Here is a 24,196-nt window from a genome sequence, read left to right on the forward strand (position 1 = left end):
GGATCCGCTTCAATACAGCTTACCTTTGAAATGCGGTCTCGGGTTCCGAATTTCTGTACACAACGATATCGCCCACGTCCCTTTGCTAAACGAAGCATCAGGCGCCGGAATGTGAATGGTGCGCCAGACAAACCAAACGGCATTCGTCTAAATTGATATTGGGTGTCTCCAACCGCAAACGCCGTTTCCTCCCGGTCCTCTGCCTTGATAGGTAGTTGCCAGCATCCAGAACGCAAGTCAAGCACAGTGAAGTTTCCGGAGTGCCGAAGGGAATCGAAAATCTCCGCAACCGAAGGCACAGCCACAATCCGATTTACGGTCAGTTCGTTCAAGCACCGGAAATCCACGCAAAACCTGTATTTTTCGTTCGTCTTTCTTACAAGCACAACCGGGGAATTGTACGCACTGTTGGCTTCTTCGATTGTCATTTTTCAACATCTCTTGAATCTGTTCATGGATCTCTTCCCGTAGATGGAGCGGCGACGGACGGAGGCCATAAGGTCGAAAGCATTCTAACGAGAGGGAAATTTCGTATTCAATCCATGGGCAGGAGCCAAACGGATCCTAATCGCCTGTGAACAGTTCAGAATATTCCTTGACCACGGACTGTACTGACGGTACGTTAAAAGACGGAAGCTTTCGGACATGCAGCTCACTTAGGACAGTGCTTGGATAACCTTCAAGCTCGATTGCGCAATACCCTGTCACCAACTTTCCCTGCTTTAGATCAACCACAGAATCTGTGCCCATTAGAAAATCTTCCCCCAATATTGTCTGCTTTATGTGTGGGCTGATCAGAAACGCGTGATGCACAGACTTGTCGCCTGGGCGTAATGAGTATATAGACCATCCGTCTTCAGTCGATATCCATCCACTGCTCTCACGGCTAGTGCGCATGGTCTGCATTCAGCTTGGTTCACTTTATCCCTCAGCGATACTCCTGTTCCTGTATCAATCAAGCACAACTCCCCGTCAGATGCCGGGCAAAGATTTCCCTGTTTTTCTTCTGTTGTGGACCACTCACCCTTGCTTCAGATTTCAATAGTCAATAAATTGTAATTTCTCCATATTTTACAGTCAAAATTACAAGGGTTGCGCCTGAACAACAAAAATTCCTTACTTTTTGTCATGAGATGCATTTTCAAAGGATAGATTGATGAATACTCAGACTTTAATGTTTATATGTTCTACCAATTCCTGTCGCACTCATAGTTCTTGAAACTGATGGAAAAGCGGTAACTGGTTGCCTCAAACTAGAACAAAGTTTTGCTGAACGTTACAAAGCGGAATTTAAAGTGTTTCAGTGCTCTTGAGACAAATTCACTCGGGTAAAATCAACTCAGAAACAGTATGACGGGAGGATTCAGACACACCCAACACGTAGACCACACGAGCTAGGAACAGTCAAAATCCATTGCACACAGCTTATGTAAACAAACCGATAGCTCTTGACTCGTCAATCAAAAACGTCTATTTAGAGTAAACAATAGGCAAGAGCTCCTTATCGAGTGCACTTCAGAAACAAGCAATTGAACCTTTAACCGTCAAAAATGTAATTAACTCGATATTATCGTTTTGTCATAACACCGGTCGGCTAAGTAGATCGGGTGCAATATGGAATAACGAATGGCTGTGTGCAATGCTGTTGCAAATGAAACACTGAATCTACTCGACTGGATATTGCGCAAGCACCATACGCAGTGGAAATAAAAAAGGCAGTAGAAATATGAAATCCTGTTAGAATCTGACACACATTTTTACATGTTTTGTCAGAAAGTGATAGATTTTGCCTAATCCAGACACAGAGCTATGAAAGTTGGATGCAAACGTCATGTTAGGTTCAGCGAACAGAAAGACAACCGTACACACAAACTGAGCTCTCAGTAGTTTGATAAGTGATACTTATCTAAAGCCCACGATGCAAGACCACCCGTAGCTCTGGTGCTCCAACATTTAGGCTTATTTCATTTGCATCGTGTCACCCATCAATCGCTTCTTCTTTGTGCCACCTACATCTGACCGGAATTGTCACTAGTAATCCGGCTTTCTATCACGATCCCTTTGTGCCCGCTCATCGGCAAACGTTTCAGTGCACCCGACAAATATGTTTTGTCGTTTAGCTGTAGCATCCTTCCGGTGCCCAACTGCCATTCCACCCGAAGGTTGCACGAGGGCTGGGATACTACCACGTTGCCCCAGCCTGGGCAGGGGAAATCGAGAGGCAGAGGTCGGGTTCGAACCACGGACCTTCCGGTGAGTAAATTTGCGTTCTGACCATTTGGGCCATCTCGCCCAGAATATGTTGTGTAGTCAGCCATTGAAATATTCCGACTACTCGTGAACTTTCTGAATTATTTAAATTGTTATCTATCTATCATGACACTTACCCGGCCAAGGGGTTGAGATTAATTCGCGTGTTGTGGACAAACCTTTACGTGTAGGTACGAGTGTGAAGCTCGGTAATGCGACTGTTTTCATTCATCAGGAAAGTTCCTAAGTGTTTTGACAATACAATAAATTCGTGATGGCTGAGCATGTGTACTGAGAAGCCCTGCAGGATTAGGAAGGCCGTTTAACTTTTTCTGGGGTCCCGATTTTATCCTGTTTAGTAGGTATACGAAGCCTTGGGGTAATATTTCCCCAAACTCTGGTTGTTCCCTCTCTGAACTCTACGGGAAGGTACTTTATTTTTGGATTTCGAATTGTCGAAAGTTGTGTAAATTCTCTTTCCGAAGAACCTACTTTCGTTTAATGAGCAGTAGGCTATGAACAATAGGAGTTATCTGGTGGACAAGTTAAAAGGTAATTTTCCCATGGCAAGCCCAGTCGGCTTTTAAATGCTTGCGAAAGATATTGGATTAGAACCATAAATGGACAGAACGCATGTGGAAGCTGTTAACGTGCTGCTGATAACCCGTGCTGCGTGGCTTGTCTAACTCACAAACCGTCAGGTCCGTCAGTATTGCGCAACGTCTCATGGAGCCTTAATCAAGCAAACAACTTTGTACAAAAGATGGCGAATAATAGACGTCGTGCACTTCGGTGGGCTGTCATGCGGCTTGAGGCACGCGCTTCAGCACGTTCACTCAAATCTGGCTTGAGGGTTGAGCCTTTCGAAAATATACAGCGACATCAGTAGATCAGAAATTATATCTCAGACACCCCGTTGGCACTCTCAGCCGCATTAGCCGACCAAGATGAGCGAGCCAAGTTGAGTAAATCCACTCCACGTCTCATTTCACCAAAACAGGCCAGTCATAGAGCTACCAGATGGCGATGATCTCCCTACATCAAACTAACAACGGACAAGTGTGAACAGCACTGACAGGTGGGTGATCCAGCTGGGTTGTCTTCCTCTGTCTTCCTATTCAGCTGTTGCTTACTCCAGCTGACGGTCGCCAAAATGCCTCGAGGTATTATTTTATTCTTTATTTTCTTTCCTTCTTAGCGCTAAAATAGTACTTTCGCATTTACCAATTCACTAAGCATGCAGAATATTTTGTCTTTGAAAGGGATGATGTGATCCAGCCGTAGTTGTGTTGCCAGAGCACCAGGTAACCACGCTCCAAAAAATCAGAAGTGGAAGCACTGATTTCTTCACCACACATGAAACATTTCATGGAGCAGTGAAAAGTCCAATGGGGACTTGGAGGCTGGTGTTTTGTTTGCTTGGCAATATTATCACAACGGTGTTGTCGCCAAATAAGACACAGTTCATGAACTCTACGCTGAGACTTAATCAAGTGCAGGTGTGAACATTTATCCACAGTTCCCCACACTAAAATCATAAATGATGGAACTTCAATCCAGAAATTATAAAAATCACAGCGCCTGAAAATTTGAGACGAGCGAAACAATTCCTACAAACTAAAAGCTCGATAAAATTGTCTATTGTGACCTGCACAATATGCTCATCACTACGACCGAATGATCGTCAACTCGAGTAGACAATTCGGTCTCTCAGACGATGAGACCAGACGACAATCAAGTGAGCCATGGAAGGAATGAGGCAAAGGTCACCAACTGCAACTAGTAGAGGTCGAAACCTAGAGGTTGAGCAACCACAGAAGAGGCCAATGAACGAGCCAATGGGACTAACCGTACAAACGATGACCCGGAGTCAACAAGACATATATAACCACAGGCTCATCATTTTGCAGCGCCTATACACAAATGCGCATTCAAAATAACACCCGAGGGTAAACTTCTTCAACAACATTGACTAGCTTGATGGACAGAAAGGCTTCTATATTGCCAAAGTCACTGTAGACGTAGCATGCGACAGGCAGCCTGCAGCAGGATACAACGTGACACCATGTGGCGTTATTTTTCCCAATCCAGTTTAGAGCCACCAATCAATCATCCCAGTATCGCACAGTTTAAGGACAACGCAAGCCAAGTTCATCTATTCTGCGGGCTTTGTTCGTTTTTAGTCAGGAATGCAGCTATACAATCCAGGCGCTGCAGATAAAAAAGTCCGCCCTCCCTAAGCCACCAACTCACCGACAGTTGTTCCCGATCCCCTCACAATCAAGCCAGTTGGGAAGTCCCCCAAGAAGATTGTTTGAACACATAAAAACAGTGATTTGGCTTATTAAACAAGAACTCCCAGGATTGGAAAGAAGCTTCCTCTTGGCCGACTTCAGTGGTCACGAGGGAACGAAACGAACATATCATTCAGCCCATAAATTGGATAGCCTATTCGATCAGCACTCAAGTCTTCCATTAAATTACATTTTAGTCTATGTACATTTTTCACTCGTTATTTGTTCGTCATAACTTGGTTGGTTAACCTTTCAAAAGTGAAATCATTCACCTGCCTGAATCAGTTCATCGGTTGAGTTAACCAGCTGTTTTCCTCCTCTACAGCAAAAAAAATTTTGCTCCTTTTAAAATTAACATCGATGCTCACTATCACTATAGATAGAGAAACATGAACAATGAATAAATGTTTTCTCTCCCTTATCTGACAATTCCATCTGTGAAGACAATTTAAGGAACACGTTTACCCATTTACACACGAGCTAAGCTGTTCGGTGAAATGTTTGAAAAATTTACTTTTGCCCAAAATGCAGAAGAATTATAGATTTGAGAATGGACTGGATGAATAGAAAGGAACCTGTTAGCTAGTATTCCGAAACCGATAGAGGGAGAAATAAATTAGGGCAGAAATGGACATTACCTGTCGTATTTATTTCAGAATAAAATACTTTAGAGTGTATTCTTTACTGATCCCTGAAGATGCGCAAAATGCTACATACTTGTGTTTGAGTACTTTCTACTGAGTGGTTTGGATTGTCTTGTGCTTTTCATCTCCTTCTTTCGGTCTAAGCTTCCCATACGTTTTCCTTATTCGCTTCTGTTTTCTTCACATCTTCCTGGCTGAGTTGAGCGTAATCGTCATTTTTTCGCACTTAAGCGAAAGGCAAACTGGAATAATCAATCAATATGGAACTCAGTGGGCTTATAAACAAGATCCTCATTCTTCTTCAGGCCCTTCCAAAATCCAATGGAGAGAATTGTGACCAAATAGTTTCCGGCAACTCATATTGGTGTTCGCAACAGCCTCGATTAAATCGGTCCTTCCTGATTATGGCGCACAGGGACAGCACAGTGTCAGTGTCCACCAATCATAAAGGAAACTACTCGCAACGTTGCTGAAAACCTTTCGACCATCCACGACCGGATCGCCCTTCACTGGGCTCATCAGGTAGGCGCATTCCCCGAGTTTCCGAATTTCTACTTGAACCCAAATTGGACTGTTTTCGAGAAATACAGTCATTTGCAAATCAATTTGGTTTTCACGGGAGACTCAATTGAATGTGTCGTTTATGATGTCCTCCAACTGAATGTGCTGCACACAAGCCGCGTCATGATTCAGTTGGCACGGCATTCGAGATATCGCATAATTTATTCAAATCATTAACGTGAAGAAAAGAATAAAACTAGATGGTGGAGTGAATCAGACCTAGCTTACCAGAATTATTCTTACTGAATCTCAGATACTCAATCATATAATATGGATAAAATTTAAAGCATTGTAATCATTTTTGTACAAGACGTTGAGAGCATGGTGGAGGGATGAATTCGTTTGGTACAGTCTCTCCGCCGCAAAAGGTGTAATGCAGTATAACATACGTAATGCACTTCAGCTTGTAACATTAATACACTTCCAAAATCACGTGATAAACAAGTAAAACCAATAGTGTTTCAGTGCTGACCTTAGGTATGCTCTGAGAAAAATCTAAGGTTCACTCTGAGGCTATCTTAGTTTTATTGTTCGGTCGCATTATTTCACCTTCGTATTAGTGATGTAACGTGCATTTTATTATGCATCTTGTGCCGTTTTACAAGTTTTGCAGTGGAGGAGATTGTACGAAATGAATTCATCCCAAAATCCTGTTTTTCTTACTGGACAGGAACGAGACTAATACCTACTAGCAGTCACATATTGCAGTATCTCCAACCAGGAACAGCCGGAATAAAACCGATACTAACCAGAAAGACACGTCACACCGACACTATCTGAGCTGTTTGTAGTCGCTTTTACACCTCTTTGTGAAGCCAAAGTTCGACCGCTTCTCTTCATCCGTCCTTTGAACTGGGCAGCACTGTTTCCGGTAAATGATGGCCTGGAACTGGGCAATGCGTGACCAAACCACCGCATATTTTGGTTCTGAGCATACTTTGGCTGATGTTCTTGTTGCACAATCCCACGCTTGTTTTTTTTAATTGACCCGTCGGTACCGGACTTCACGAGGTGTGGTCCTGGGACAATGCCTACTGGTTATGATATTTCTCGGCTGAATGTTCCAAAAAAGAAGCACTGCGTTTCCCAGTTGGCTGGAAGTTCGAAATATCGCTCAGTTTGCTTGACAGAAAACCACTCGTTTGAGTCAACTGAATTTGCAAATGAGTGTATTTCACTAACTGCTTGTAATTTTTGTTAGTGTAGTGCTTAATTTTGATCGGAACTCGAGGACACTTCCACCTGATCGGACCCAAGAAGCCACCAGTTCTATGCTGTTTTCTAAGTGTGCTGTTAATTTTCTACTATATTTTTTCAAAATTTCCGCGTTTCCCATGCTGATTGTGCCACAAATATTCCCACATTCTCAGATTGTGGAAATTTCCTACTAGAGAGACAACGGATTAAGTAACTGAGGAATCTCCCGTGTGAACCAATCTACGAAAAGTTTGGTTTCCTGACAAACCCTCAGGAGAACAGCATAAATAGGGAATTTTATGGGTTGCAAATTCCTCTTGCAGGCTACACAGAGGGCTCGAATATCGAATCATATTCTCCGTTCGGTGACACCCTCAGGGCCCAAAATAGATGGGCATAAGACGCCTAAGGACAGCACCATACTACCCGCAAACAAATGGTCTAAACGAACGCAGTGACCGAAGGATCGAGGAATGGCTGGCGGCCAAACGAAGTGACTGGGAAATGAACCTGCCGATCATGTAAGGACAGCCCATACTACCCGCAAACAAATGGTCTAAACGAACGCAGTGACCGAAGGATCGAGGAATGGCTGGCGGCCAAACGAAGTGACTGGGAAATGAACCTGCCGATCATGTTGCTAATACAATGCGCTTCCATACAGCTAATCCGTTCATGCTAGTGTACGGTCGACATCCACGCCTTCCAGGAAATTGGGTTGTGGCCGACACCAGGCTTGATTCCGGAGAAGCTAGGAGAAGAAAGGAGGATGGCCCGAGAAAACTCCACGGCAAAGGGCTTCCCTCCTTACATTCGATATTGAACACACCGACCCAAAGTTCCTGATAATTTAAACAACATGTCGACACTTGTAGAGATGCAGAGTTTGATAGTGAAGACTCTCAAAAACCGCGTAGACGGTACGCCAAAACCAGTACAAGCTAGGTGCTAGCTGCGTGTATGTCAGTGTCCTAAGCCGGATTTTCTGGTAGGTGACAAAGGTCATCTCCCCGTTATTTCTTTCTTAAGATAACAAATTATGTTTGAACCCTATACAATAGAATCACTGCTGGAAATAAGTTTTCCGAGACGATGGAAGTAACAACATTTCGTCGGATCAAGATTCCGCACCTCTGTCCACTGAACAAGAATATGTAAGCGTCCTTCTACCACTGAGATGTGCCCGTTAGGACGACGAGTTATAGGTAACACGATTTTTATGAGTGGATTAAGATCATGGATCACGTTTGTTCTTAAGGCACACACATTAGCTGGCGTCTGTAATGCATAAAAAACAGTGCAGCTACCTGATGCATTACACCACGAATTGGTCGGTTCTAATTTTGACACCGGAGGATATTATACTATTTCCCGAGACAAGTCCTCAGTCTAATCCTATCAGGAAGGTCAGCTTCCTGAAAGCAACCACTGGATGCCCGAAATCTACCGAGACTCTCAGCTCCGCTGGATGTTGACCAGACAGACAACACCCCCTCAATATGCAGCACGTCGCAGCCAGACCGTGTGCGTCAGCAATGGACCGAGTTCAGACAGTGTCCCTCCAATAAATAGCTTGAGACCGTTCTACATTCGCACTCGCACGCACTCACGCTCTCGCACCCGCTTCGTTGGAATATAGATGTTGTGTTCCCTTCCGTGATTCTTTTTACTCCGACACTAGGCGCTGGAGCTGGTCAGCAGCAGATACCTCAGATTGGCGAATCAGCAGATATAACATAGTCTTATATCCCATCAGGATTTGTAAATGTGTGGCCACCATTGGAGCATCACATGAATAGTTTACTGTGTGTTTGAAGCGTTTTTTTCCAACACAACCTACCACCATTCTAATAATGAAAATCCAGACTGTGTATTGAGGCTCTCGATACGGGATTTTGAGTCACGCGTAGGTGTGACGATCCCAAATATCAAAAGGAATTGCTTTCGAAAGTCTACGGCACTGTCTACACAAAAGTGAACAAAATCATACAGTTCGCAAATTTTTCGCTGACCGGTACAGTATGGTGTCAAGGTCTGCACACTAAACAACGACGAGCAGATTGCTGTTGTGTTCATCGCACCGCAGACCAGTATCTTAAGTCGGATTCGCGGTGCGGTACATGAAAATCATGGCAGAAAGAGTCAGGGCAGGCTCATCAAACGAGGCACAGCCAGGCGTGATAGGTACGTCAGTCGAGCACATTCACATACACACAAGCACACGCTAATAGACCAGTGTCGGACTGGATGGCCTTTGCAGCAGGTGAAGATAGCGAAAAACAAGTGGAAATCAAAAGTACATGAACGTAATGATCAAATGAATAGGGGAATTCGCATGAGGTCAGGCTAGATCAAGCACTGTACTTTCAAGCTTCAAGTACCAGGCGATGCGGTACGGGTATTTCGCTCATTGACAAATGTAAGCAAGTCACATCCCTATCTGCTGTCTACATTTTCTTTCAGGTTGCCGTAAAATTTGCCTCAGTTGTATCGTTCGAAATCTTTTATAAATATCTTCGAGACCACCAGGGTGACTGACAACAAAAGCCTCTGCAAAGTGTCACTACACTTCCCTATATATTCCCCTATTTATTCGCCAATTTATTCAAATGCCAAAAAACATATGGGGCCAGTCTTCTAATGCAATATGCTGACCCGGATAAACCATTTTCTCTAGTAGAAGGATTCGAGGACGAACGTGTCCAGTTACATCAACTTCTGATCAGCAACTATACTGATGTTGTATTTACGAAAGGTATTCATGGCGTGAGCTTATTATATAACTTAATCTAGAGTTCGTAATCTAAAATTAATTCTTCCTACTCCAGAAAATGGGGACAAGACTGGATTCGTCGCCAACAGGAGACAGTTTGGCCAATAAGATTTCTCCGCAATTCCCTCAGTGAAAGAAAGTACAAAAAACTATATGTTAGTAAACTCGTTTGGCAAACCATCCATATGGCTCGAGCTCGCAGAAGCTCATCAGTTCAAGCATGACAGATCCAACAAGTTTATTGCGCGCTCACTTTTTCAAATCAGATTTCCTGAGTCCGCGCTCCAGCACACCAGTAGCCAACACTAATACGGACGAAAATCAAGGTTACCGATTACCGGGTCCAGTTAACCATTCTGAATGCACTCGGGAAAGTTTCAGCACCGGGAGCTATGGAAGCAAACAAAATTCAGCAGCATGATATGCATATGCCATTTAAAATAACTACTATTACAGACACTTCGATGATGAATGAGGATATAGTACCTATCAGATAACAAAAAATAAAGAATGTCTTACACGGACTAAACGAAAAAGATAATAATTGAGCTATAAATCAAAACCTTAGTATCACAGCTTGCCAGAGCTAGTGGAATCCGCGTATCAACAATCAAACGTTGTTTATTCTTAAATGGGGAACCCGTCCAACAAACTGTTATTTTGTAAATTGTTTTGATTTTAGAGAAACACTGGGACTGACAATAGTAACTGCACTCGTGTTGGCAGAATTCTCTTCACTCTGTACTACCTAAGATAAGTTCCATTACCTTACCAGTTACAATGAACTTTCGGTTTAACTTAGAGGGCCGAAACTTTATAAAAATCCTCCATCTTTAGCATATGGTTATTGCGTATTTGGATTACGTCTACCTGACGAATCTGAAAAACCGTACAATCGGTAGTAGATTATCTAGAATTTTCCAACTGTCTTGTTAGTATTGGTATCAATACCAAGACATCATTCCAAATGGCTTTTGTGTGGTACGTTGATTTGAATAATAATATGAATCACTGACTATATTGAGTCTCCTGTGTACTACTCGACATTTCTCTAGCTTAATTTTTGTAAATTTCCAAGGTCACTTTAGAACCTTTCTTTGGACGATAATTGGTCTACTTAAACTACTGCAATCCAAGCACTTAGGCGAAGTCTGTTGAGGTCGTCCTTGTTGACCTCAATTTAAGACCAGTCGATTGAAAACAAAAATATTCATTTGCTCGTTCCAAGTCCTCTGGGAAACTACGCCAATAAGTAGCAAACAAACTAACTTCCTCTTCGCCTTTACTCTTAAGGGGCACTTGATGCGCGCTAGTTTATACATTGCCCCACAATGTCTTGCTTAACGCGCACGTCGATTGGTAGGCAGTCCAAACAAATGAAGGAAAAAAGCCTCTCCTCTAGAAACTGACTGAATTTGGACATTACCTAGCAAATTCTTGTTATCTGTACCAGTTAAACCGGGAACAACCAATCGAGATGCTACAGGAAGTTTTGAAAATTCAGCCCTAACGCATATAGTAAATAGTATTGGAACGGAGATTAAAGTACATTGAAAGTGTTACACGTTTTTTGGAAAACAACCCAAATTTGGCGAACAAGTTGTAGATGTATTTCTGGACAGGGATCTATTTTTGATACACGAAATCCGTCAGTCCAAGTAAGTGGTTCAACAAACTGGTCGAAGTCCAAGGCATCAAAGTCTACTCCTACTGGCATGCCAGATCAACGTCAGATATGAGTGTGAGCAGGCCCTACGGTTTTTTCTTCCAGTTCTCTCTGAGTGTAGTTGACAATTTCTGTTACTCTGTTTAGGTAAACCAGAGTTATGAGAATCGGGCTGAGCGAAAGGATCACATTATTTCTTGTCTGGTCCGGCTTTCTCCTTCATATCTAATCTACTTCCAATGGTAATCGAAAATCAACAATCGTTCACAGTTCCATATCAGATCAAAACCACCCTCCTTTCGCTTGCCAGATTTAATCTGTGGAAAGGCTGGCGAATCCCCACGCCTCGAACATCAGTTGTTGCGCTGTGAATTGCATTCCCGTCCGACAACTTTTACATTTTCCATGTCCTTTATCTAGCATATACTCCGACGTGTCTTCGACCATTACCTGCCGGTACTCTTCGTTTTTCGGTGGTTTGACTATTCATTTGATGTGCTTTACAGTTCTGGGGAGTGGGTCCCTAGCGACTTGTTCAAATTGCCTTCAGTTGTGCTTCTGAACTGATAAATCTTTCGGAAATTCCACCTTTTGTTGTGTATGCTAAAGACTTATTAGCATAAAGAAGAGGCGAATGCCCTCAGGCCTTGAATGGCATATAAGACCATTTGGTTAAAATATGGCAAAATGATGCATAGGAACGACCATCGTGTTTCCCAGAAGGTGAAGTTAAAGTAGCTCTTACTTGCGACATCTTTGCTAGAAGATGCGTTACGTTACTAAGTGAAACCTTTTTTCCTCAATATAGACCAAATAACCTTTGTTTGTGCCGTATCCTCACGTAAAGTTGCGCGAAATCGCTCGAAATTGCGTTGTTTAATAGTTTTGTGTGACTCTAACGAACACGGGTAGTGCTACTGGTCACTGGTTGTATTCCTAAACCCTGGCCTGGTCATTTCGCCTGCCACTTTATAGTATTTTACCGGACTTCTGTATATATGTTGCAAGGCACACAGTTGCACCTCGCGCTTGCATCCCGCAAGCGCGATACTTTGAAAGTTATCTGGTTGGCTCTCCCCGTGTGCTGCTGATATAATCCGGTTTGCCCCCGAGGGAATAGTCAAAGGTTGAACAACGTCTAATGCATCAGAGCCCAAAGTCAATATGGCACAATGGCTACATTTCTTTGGGTGTGAAAATTAGTCAACTGTGTAAGATATTTGACTGAGCGCCTGAATCAACAGTGTAAGAAACATACAAAATTGATCGATACGCATGTGCTTATGTGAATCAATGGGTTCCCACAAGGGCACGAATTATAGTGATCTTTCGAAAGGAAGTGCCAAGGTAAAGCGACCACAAAACTATGGTAACATGCCACTAGTTTTAATATGCCGTGAGAGGTGAAATTATACCGTATGTACCTCCAAAGGTTTAAAAATAGTACCTTTTTGGCCCGTCGCTATAGCGCTACTCGGGGAGAACACAATGGCTGGGATATTATCCTAGCCTAAACAGGAGCGATAGAAGAACAGATTTAAGTTTGATCTCAGGATGACAACCTACGTAGCGAGTGTGGAGCTGCAGTTTTGTGCCATCCGGAAGCTGAATTTCTTCTACCCATAGGGATACATGTGCAGTAGCCCTACGGAAAGAAGGACTACTTAAGGGGAAATGCCTGAGGTTAGGGAGGAAACCATTTACCGATTGTAGGGACAAAACTTTATGTGAGTACCTCAGATTATGCCAATATGACATCGGTACAGTGAAGCTAATTCACCATTATTTAGGCTCTGTTTTCTACTGTAACAAATACCTTCATATCGCCGCGACAAAATTTAGGAAGACTTCTTCAGAAAACCTGCAGTTTGCAGATCCCAAATGGAATTGAGCCAGACACTATAGTTCGTTTCCAAACATGTGCGCGTTCTGAGTGTAACTATTCTCACTCGGTTTCTCGTGTTCTATTCAAGGCGGGTAACTATAGTGTCAAGGTTGACTAGGGCTGGGTTAAATGTTTGAGACACGGTGTGGAGTCATCAGGCAACATTCTGGTTTGAGTTTCTATCCTTTGGTAATCTGCAATATGTATATACAAGCAGTAAACTCCAAACTAAAAAGTAATAAAGTGAAAAAACTGTATCATCTTGGGTCTGCATTTTGCGGTGTTTTGTCGAGAAAATGGGTGTACATGCGTGTTTCACTACAGAAAGGAATCCTAAGAGCAGATCACTTCCGACCGATCCTCTCAACCGGTCTTCCTGAAGCAGCGAAATGCAGAAGACCCTGTTCCCTCCAAAAGGACCGTCCTCTGGAACTCAATAAAATTGGGCTGTTTGGTAGCAAAAAAAGGGACGTGTTCGATTCGTGAGTAGCAGCTATGTGTGGTCGCACGTAAAAGATGGTTTTGTAGAGAAGAGAAATGGTAATAATTTGGCATCACGAATGTTACGTTCTGATCTTTGTTGGGATGGGCAATTGTTCTTTGGACACACCTATAAGCCATTCGGCGGGTGGATAGGTGATGTAAAAAAAAGATGTAACCATATTTATGTATACATATATATACATATATATATATATATATATACCTAGACAAAGCTTATGGTTCTACGGCAGTAAAGCATCAGTGGCAACAGTGATGTTGCTGTCTTTAATGACGATGATGATGCGTAGGATAATCAACGAATGAAAACAAAGCTACGCAGGTAGGGCAAAAACGACCATTTGCATTTTTAATATTCGGGCCCGTACAATCAAGCCTTAACAAAATGCAAAAGTCTATTGCATGCCACATTTGGGCACATATTCCTTCCGCCCACTTTTATTGTTGGGTCGTATGTGACTGTCAAGCGTTCTAAGCTAATACGTAACTAGTAAAATTAATGCTTTGTCAAACTTAGAGGAAAGTTAGTAGCGATTTCTTAACTGCATTCTCAACCGCCTTTTACAAAGATGTCGTGTGTTTATTTTTGTCTAAAAGAAATTTCAGGCAGGAAGCAAAAATTGCTAAGGACAGTGTTACGCTGAGAGCAGAAATCATTTTTCGCATTCTTCAGCAATGCACTGCAGATCCCGGCGTCCTACCAGAGCACATATCTTTACAAGTTTAGATGATCATTAAGGCTACCGAAGCATACCATTCATCAAAGTTTGCTACCAACCAGTATCACCCGGTTGATATTAGAGAGTACGTGTGATATAGAAATCATAAAAACACTTTTCGACATAATATGTTATTTTCCACCACTACGGTAGGTGTAGTTCAACAACAAAGCATTGTTATCACTCTTTTCAGATACTTCCTGGCCGAATGTATGCTGTATTTTTATTTCTACCCGTGCACCCACAACAGAAGGCTGATCATCCTAACTGGCATTTTTAAACAAGCCGGAGTTGAGGTTGTTTATTTTAAATCCCAAAACGGTGACTAACCAGCGTGTGCCTGGCGTCAATGCCGCTGATTTTCCTACCAACTATTGACAGTCATTCAACTCTGTTTTGCGTGTAAATCACGTAAACAAATCCAAATAAGTGCACATCAGTAACATTAGTGTCCAAACGTTTTGAGAAACCTGTTCAAAAAACAACAAAAGAAGGCTGATCATCCTAACTGGCATTTTTAAACAAGCCGGAGTTGAGGTTGTTTATTTTAAATCCCAAAACGGTGACTAACCAGCGTGTGCCTGGCGTCAATGCCGCTGATTTTCCTACCAACTATTGACAGTCATTCAACTCTGTTTTGCGTGTAAATCACGTAAACAAATCCAAATAAGTGCACATCAGTAACATTAGTGTCCAAACGTTTTGAGAAACCTGTTCAAAAAACAGGTCCGAGACCTGCTGTTACTACATCTAACAGCGTGATACAGATAGATCATCTGAAATAGGTGGCCTATGGTGTCTCAACGTGAAGCAGCCACCAGATGCCGTAGACGATTGAAGTCAACATTCGGTCACTCTGATTTGGATCTACATACTAGAGGGAGAGCTGCTCTCGATGAACTACGTACCGCTCATTTGTCCTGACATCGTATGAGCGCTTCGTGTTTTTTGCTTGCTGCAGCGAATGCACAACTTTAGAGCTAGTGTAGTATCAAGGTATCAAGGAATCAAAGATAAGCCGCGACTAACGTTATTGTCGTTATAAGAGCCGCCAGGGGACGAGTTAGAGCCACATCAGTTAATTAGCTACCCCCGTGGTTATTTACATTAAGGCAAGCTATACTCCCACCCACTGTTAAACGGTGCAATTCGTCTCAAATGGTCTGAGGCTTTGAAGATAATGTTCACTTGTGCCCTGCTCACAGTGAACCAATTCGACAGTGGTCCGCTGCTTTACATCTTGAGAATCCCCAATGTGCAGTCTTTTATCTTCTAATGTGTGCGGCTCATTCTAACCAGCATCAGTACTGAGTGTTCCTTACACCCGCACCAATACATGGGATTTCTCATCAGCTAGGTTATACAGTACTTGGTCCCTGGTGTAAATCAAATAAAGGCCGTTCTCAAAACACACCTCTTCAGTATCCAGTGAACCACATCGAACTCCTCCTAGGCTTAATATTCGTTAGTGCTTCTGATTGTTCACCAGCACGAAACTCAGCAACCAACCACGCTTCGTCCCAGAATGACCTTATAGGGGTACTTTTCAAGGCCGCACTTCAGGTGGTCGGGTGACTTTACTTACTCAAACTTATTTCACTAGTGCTTTATTGCCTGGACGGAATACAACCGCAGGATGCAGAAACCGGATGATACACTACTGAAAAAAGTCAACAAATCCATTTATCAGTGAGTTGGTTTGTGTGTGCCTTCGTACTGTATGTGGACCTTTATCATGTACTACCAATAGTTGTTCCCAGATGTGTCGTTAAGAATTTATTTGTATATACATGCGTCTTTTTCTTATCTATCTTTGAACTGGTTTGTTATTCTCCATCCAAAGAAAGAGGTCCAAGAACACTTGAGGTCTATCTGGAGGCCACCACCACACCCGCTGCAGATTCGACGGATGACTTGTGCAGTGTGATATAACGTGATATCTGCTTTAAGTAAACTTGGTGGCCTGCGTTATTCCTTTACATAAAAGTCCAGAATTAGTGATACGATATCCCACACTGAGCTATTCCTTTTCCAAACCAGCGGTGCTGTTCTCAATTCTCTGCTGCTGTACTACAGTCTCAACCAAAAAGTTAGTTTCAAGTGATCTCTACTGTACCACCAGTCTAACCAATGTCCTCATGCGAGCACGAATTTTCCGTCCAGTAATAGCCAACATTCCAAGTTTCTTTATGGAGCAGACTGTGACTGGCTGCCCAAGCACCAGTGTGGCGATCGAGGGTTGTTTGAGCCGCTTTCTGTTTCTTGGCATATCGTAACCTCAACAAAATATGATACTAATCTCGGAGACACGATTTTTGTAAATCTTGTAAGCCTCCTACCACGCCAGGTGTGACTGTACACTAGAAAAATCTTTTATGTATGCTGGCTGACTTGACGCACACTTTCTAACGTCTGAATATCTTCAATCCAGACGTTCTAATTAAAAAGTTTGTGGTGGGACTTGAATGTACGATCAGACATGCCATTCGCCACAACTCGACTACTATCTGAATGCAGGTAACGCGTTTGAGTTACTGAATGGTTTTAAAGTGTACAAAACCCAACTAAACGCTTCTGTGATTGTGTTTTGAAGGAACTGGTCTCCATCTCTAAAATCTCAAAAAACTGACATGATAGAATTCGCATATACCTTTTGCGATACCGACCTCCCTGGGGAAACTTCAACAATGTTTTCCAACCATATTTCTTTAAAACCTTTACAAATGATTTTCCCATGATTAGATGAATATCTGGTTGACATTTTCACTGACAGTATTCATCCTCAGTAGCCATCAACTCAGTTTTTGAATCTTGTGCGTCTTTACACTCAGCACACTAGCTTGTTCTACAGGCTCTAGACGATTTTTAAATCAGACCTCTGGATCGGTCGGTTAATATGAAACCCAGTTACTAGAAAGTCAGTAGTTGTGCAACCCCATGTTTCCCTGGCGAAATGGCACACGCAAAATCCTATATGTTAACTCGAGGGTACCTAAAGTTACACTACTGGTTGAACATGCCCAACATTGTCCCAAATATCATCCTGAATCTTTACTTCGTGCACTTAACTAGCCGTAAATTTTCCTCATATCAGCACTCAAGGATTATAACCTGTTTCTCCTGTGTGGTTGTTCTGTCTCTATTATTCCGTGTTTGGGCCTGATACACTGGCAAACAAAGCTTTCCATCACCAGTAGTTATTTAACCTTTCACAAACTTCAGGTAAAAACCGGATTCAGTTGAAGTTACCCGACACGGATGCTGACCTATAAAGCCATGTCTACTTTATTAAGTTCCCATATTCCCCGTTTGCTGTAACTATTTCGTCCTTTGAGCCTTTTCACTGGCCGCGCACGTCTAGCTAACTTTCTAGTCTCAAATTTTGTACAATTTTTCAAAACGTTATAGATGGATTGCATCCTAAACTACAATGCTTGCATACATACGTTAGACAAATGGATATTAGCATTCATTCTCACAAGTAAGACGAGGAGAAGTAGTAGAAGTACAAGACACACAACCCTCACCTTATCAAAAATTGGATTGGACGAAACCGGTTGTGGGCTGTCGGAGAGTTTTCAGCAACCTTGTGAGTAGTTTCCTTTATGAAAATATACTGCAATATCCCGAATATCGTGCCAACTGAAACATGAGGCGGCCTGTGTGCAGCAAATTCAGTTTTAGAATATCATAGTCGAGAGATTCAGTTGAGTCTCTCGTGAAAACCAAATCCTTGCTCACTGTTCCAACTCCGGAATTTCGACTCGCTTTAACCTGTGGTATTCACTAGTAATTCATTATGGAGCCAAAGTCCTCTGTCTGGCACTCAAGTTACTGCTTTGTTCAGTGTCACAGATAAACTAGTGTCATCCCTCTGAAAAGCCTGTGAATTTATTTCAGTGGTGCTATAGAGAAACTGTCATTGAGAGGAAAATCGGGGTTGAATTCCAGACAAGTATATTTTTTATTCACGCTCATTCAACCAAACTACTGGCTTTTTCAACCGTTCTGCTGAGATTAATTTGACACGTGTCAGTTATCTAATGTGAGCACATCAGCCACGTCAGGATCAACTTGGCAAACCAGCCTACCCCCACTCGTTCTAACCGTGAATTCTTTCATTTGTACAACATTTTTCCGTAACATTCAAAAGTTGACTAACGAAGTAACTCTGTCCTGCTGAGTAAGACCAGCTACTTTCCATTCCATGAGCACAGCGCGCTTACTTCTAGAGCAGATGAAGCAGAAACATAATGACTTGGCTCATTTCGAGGACCATTATTCCCTACCTTCTTTTCATCAAGTACAACCTAGAGCGACCCGTCGTTCATTTTTTAAAATTTGTATTGCTATTCCTTTCACGTCTTGTTTGATGCCTGATGCCTTAGAATTAGGCCTACATTAGTTCGGAAACCGAATTTTGGACTAGTTTCCTGCCATTTTAGGCAGGAAGTTCCTTCTACATTTTTTCCATGCGCCACAACTGCGTGAAACTTTTCTAAACATTGTGCTCTTTCCTAGAACCAGAGGTTTCCAGTCTTGTCTCTGAGGTTTGAGTAAATCACAGCGTGACATTTTATTCAGTAGAAATAAAGCAATATGTTACAATCAACAGGGCGTTGACCGGGGTAATCGACAGTGGTATGTGTTAACTGCCATGAAAAGAACTTGCGACTCAACATGCTTGACTTGGACGTTTCTTTCCTATTTATATAACCTTACTTATTTGAATCTGGTCAGCTTTGACACTTTCATGCGGTGAGTGGGTGTCACTTCCAACATGTGCGATTCATGGTTGTACGTGGGCTGGGATACTGCCAGGGCGCCCACACCTGGACAGGAGGACGATTAGGGTCCTCAACCAAAGCCTTTGGCTTAAAAGCCTAATCGCAAGGCAGCGGTGTTTAGCGGGAAATGCAAATGCATTACCATTTCTACGGAACAAGTCGCCACATGTTCCAACCCCCAACCTGGAGGGCCAGGAGACTGTGTTCGTCAGACCTCTAACCATTGACCAACCTGGTATGAGAGACTCTGTGAGTGCCGCGGGACACTCTCCAGTATAGCTCAATGGATCGCTGAGGTGCGCAAACCGTCACACCACGGTAAGGTCCAGTCTCTTCGTGACGGATTCTTCGTAGTGTTCAGCTCGTCTGTGAAGACGATTTTGTGGGTGAGTGCCGTTCCGTATTTGTCGCTTATTGTTTCGCTGACACGCCCTATGTTAACCGGTCCATCGTATCAGCCGAAATAGGGCACAGGTGTTGCCTGCAGCGAAAGTCTTATTCAATCCCTGGGTCATCTCAGTCTACCAGCCGCTTCTGATTATCTGGTGTTCGAGAAATCTGCGTGTGTTATTGGTCACTAGTTGCTGGTATGGCCTTTCTGGCAGCATTAAGGTCTGCTGATCCCGACGATATCCAGTGTTTATTTGATCGAGTCAAATGGCTTGGACAAACAGTTCTGAAAGCTGAGGTCATAGCTCTTTTAACTCGCTTCCATTAAATCTCCAACCAATCTTCATTAAAAACGCATAACTGTCCCTTCCCACTAGCTTTCTAGCCAAGTCAGCTCAGTACTCTAGTCACTGAAACCTGGCGGAATCAATGGCTCAGTGGTTAGAGCGCGAATTTACTGACCGGAATGTCCGTGGTTCGAACCCGGTCTCTGCCTTTCGAATTCCACAGTCTAGGCTTGGGCAACCTGGCAGTATCCCAGCTGTCGTGCCTCTTTTTGGTGGCATGGCACTTAGGCACCGAGAGCTGAACGGAGTTGATGAATGGAACTGCTCTGTTTTGGCACACGTAATGCTGACGGAAAGCAAGGTGATAACCGGGCCCGGGTCTTCACAGTGGCGTGATTAGTGTCAGGTTGCATGCTCCAGAAGGAATTACAATATTTAAGCGAGGCTCTCCATCGGTAACTGAGTACATGACTGTTTTGCAGTTAGTAGCATCCAAGCAACTCTGTGTGAGCGTTTGTGTTGGAAGTTCGCAGTGTTCAGGAACAGACGATGATCTGCACACAACTGAAGCAGTCTCTCTCTGTGCGCTGAGTATCGGCTCCAAATCTGCCACCTAACTATGCTTAGATTTAGTGGACTTAGTGGTCCAACTTAGGCATTCATATCACCCGCCAAGATTACTATATCCTTCCTTGCCGACCGAATCAATCAGGACAGATCTTGACAAATCCCATCCTTCTCACCTTTAGAACTGTAGTCTGTCGGGGCGTATGATGATACGACAATAAACACCATTTAACGCATCGACCTGCATTGGTCTTAATTGAGCCAGACAATCGCACAGCGCGAAAATGGCTGTTTACTGGGATCCGGTCCAGTATGACGCTTTCAGCCTTGGGGCTGAGCACAACTCCCACATCATAGATAGCACAAGCCATTGCGTCAGGTTCACCCGAAGAGTGAAATGTGGAACACCCGTGTTTGTCTTAAGTGGCTTGACGCGCACTACTGAAGTGGGGTTCTGTACGCGTGTTTCGGAGACACAGTATACATCGACAGATAGTGGAAGCAAGGTTTCGTCAAGATATGTTTGTTGCCTAATTTGACGTGGATTACGGACATCAAAAGCTGAAACTTCAAACAGGTTTTCTGGGGTTAGTAAGTTATTATTTTGTTTTTCTCCTGGATAACGGTTTAGACACGGAACACTGGTTAGGGGACTGGTAGGTAGTGTGATGGCACCGCATCGTTCGATGGCTGGGAAGAGGATTTAGGGGAAGGCCGGTGAGCGAAGGTTTGGAAAGGCGAATGATACCTCCCGGTTGGCCAAACAGCAACTCTAAGTCTCACAAGTAAGGGGAGAGTGATAAACGACTCAACTATTGCTTACTTACCTCACCGTAAAATCAACATCTGCTGAACTCCGAATAGGCACGCACGGAAAACATGCACACGTAACTAATCAATCAAAATGCGGAGCGTTTGGTTCGTTTTTTTCTTTCACGACACTTTGATCAAAATACGGTCTGGACCGAGAACTTATCTCCCAAAGTCGAAATAAATTACTACTTTTGAAGATGTATACCTCTGGAAAAGATCAGTTTGGAAATAGTCACTGCAAAGCAATCCTCCCGAATAAATGGCAACATGAGGAAGAAAGAAACAAGCTTATCTTCATAAGACTCAGATACTAAGTCATGCTTAAGGGCAGGAACTCATTGTGGGCTCTTTCGCAGACCAACTTCTCTAAATAGTCTCTCCAGTTCATCTGGAAAAACGTGTGAAACATAATATATTCCAAGTACAAGCACTTTCATCTATTCGGATGTGAAAAAAAAGGGTGAATCTAGTACACTGTCCAAAAACTAAAAATGTTGGCACAAAATCTATGAGATATTGGCCGGCTTTTATCCTAGGTTCACCTAACGTTGTTCGACAAAGTTTTTTTCAGAGAGACAGAGTTATCCCCAAAACGAGTCAAGTATCGCGATAAGTATCATTCTAAATTTTGAGGTTAATTACAGAGTTGAATCAATGTTGTAGGCGCTCAAGATGAACCTCACTCTCAGTAATCTAGGTCAAATTACTGGTGTGAAGTACACTGAACACAAAATAGTTGGGGCAGTCCAAGTGAGTCGTTTGCAGCATTACTCCTGCATAAGTATCAGGATCCGTTGACTTGAACGAAGCTTTCCCAACTGTGAGGAAAGGGGAATCCCTGTACCCTTCATCACACAGTCTCAACTGCAATTCTGCACTGGCCGCCGCTGGTCTACAACTTCAGACAACCTGAAACACTACGAAAATTTTGATTTAGAATACGTGCAAAGACGAACAAAATACACTACCCATACAATTGTTGGAAACTCCTCGATAGCCCAACACAGGTTTCGCACTTATTGGAGCTCATCAGGTAGGCGCCGTCCCCGAGTTTCCGTTAATCTTATGTTCTAATTTTTAATTCATACAGTTACAAGAGCTGAGAGGGCAGCATTTAACATAATTTGATGAACATGGCGCACATAAACAGGAAACCGAGGCAGGGGAGGCCTTGACTACCTGTCAAGAACAACTATTTTAAGTCATAAAGCAAAAGATCTGATTTTGTTAGTTCTGCGGTGCATCCGTTTTGTTCAACACAGGAGGCATATATAGGGGATAGGTGAGCCGGGGCATAGCAAGTCCTTCAGGCAAACAAAGATTTTTCGGGTGTTCGTGGTTGTGGGATCTTGTAAAATACATACCCACATGACTCTCGTTTGAACAATTGTCCTGGCGCCATTATTCTTTTGAGACCTCATCAAAGGAGAGAAAACAATGAACTCACATGCCGGGGTTTGAACTCCGCACATCTGGCATGCAAGGTAAGCGTGTTACTACTACTCCACCAGAGAACACTGGATTCATCCGTTTGAACAGGTGAACATGTTCACGCTTTTTTGCCGACAAAGGATCGGATCACTACATCTTATGGTGATAGATTCAGCCACCGCGATTGTGCATCGGTGTCCCATCTGGATTAATTAGCAGGCGCCCTGTAAACAATAACTGATGTTTGCTCGGGTATCACGCTATGCGTCGTGTCTCTGACAATTTGAACGACAAAACTGGTTATCGTTTCCCTTGTTCCGGAAGCTAGCCGAGGTGTGTTAGGATCCATCGTTCTTTGGCCGTCGCCTAGGTGGCAACCTTTAGGTAATGATGTCCCATGTTTTTGGGTCACACCAATAGGTCACAAGCCAATCTACCGATAGCTTCTATGATAGTTTCCCTTTGCTACTTGAAAATAAACGCAAGTTGTATCACGACATGAATTACAAGACTCTACGGCGTTGCAGAACGGCTGTTTCTAAATGCCACGATGTGATGGGGTTTCGGTACGCCTTTACAAGTTCGTTCGAAGAAACCTAAAAGCCCCAGAGTTATGGTGAACGATTCCAGTCTCGTTTCAAACAAAATGAGTTCCACGTATGAAGGAATTAGAGCATACATTTTAATCACGTTTTCAGCATCCGGATTTTAGTCAAGCCTAAAATTGCAAGCGCAATCACCTACTTGATGATCAACTCTTCAGTACGGTTTCCTCGTTGAAGTACGGTGCAACAGACTTCTGGGCACAACACATCAACAGCCAAATATTGATGGCACTTTGATTGAAGGTTATTGAGAGTCCCTGAAAGTTTATTTTTATTGTGTATTTTGTTTGTCTCTCCTCAAGGAATCAGTGGGTTTGCAGACGAATTAGATTCATTAATTTGTTGAAATGACGAGGCAATCCCCATTACTTTGGTCACCGGGTTATTGTACTATCGTATCAAGTGGCATTTATGAGCACATCTACCTTGCCTTTGTTTGAGGGGTGCAATTTGTAGATACGAACTCAGAGCCAAAAGTGACAGATGTGCATCACACTGAAAAAATATTTTTATGGCATGCAGATTTTGAGTGTGGTGCCTCCTTTTCGAATTGTCCCTGGATTAGTAATAGTAAAGCCTCAAAAACGCTCAGATTTAGACGTAAGTGGCCCTAAGTCCCCATCGGCCCCGGGTACAACACTTTCCTTTCGATATCAATTGGGGAATTCAAGAATGCAGCCAAACGTCAACGGACCTCCCTGTAGCAATAGAGATACACGGACCACCAGGTTAGCTCCTGCCCACTGCTGTCGGCTATCCACTGTACAAATGGACAGTAATATCTGTGGTATAACGAGGCAGGCGACACCAGTTTTACAGTTATACA

The 24,196-nt window shown here is 43.1% G+C and overlaps 1 protein-coding gene across 1 annotated transcript in view; it reads right to left on the minus strand.

Annotated features, from left to right (window-relative positions):
* Positions 1-564: 564 nt before the first annotated feature.
* The window catches only part of T265_06257 (hypothetical protein), a gene marked incomplete at both ends in the record, with an annotated part of 48,623 nt that continues 24,991 nt past the window's right edge, over positions 565-24,196 (minus strand). The window contains one exon of the mRNA XM_009171467.1: positions 565-824. Within this exon, the coding sequence (XP_009169731.1) occupies positions 565-824 (260 nt within the window). The remainder of the gene's footprint in view (positions 825-24,196) is intronic.

Source organism: Opisthorchis viverrini (assembly GCF_000715545.1).
Source record: "Opisthorchis viverrini unplaced genomic scaffold opera_v5_129, whole genome shotgun sequence".
NCBI lineage: Eukaryota > Metazoa > Platyhelminthes > Trematoda > Opisthorchiida > Opisthorchiidae > Opisthorchis > Opisthorchis viverrini.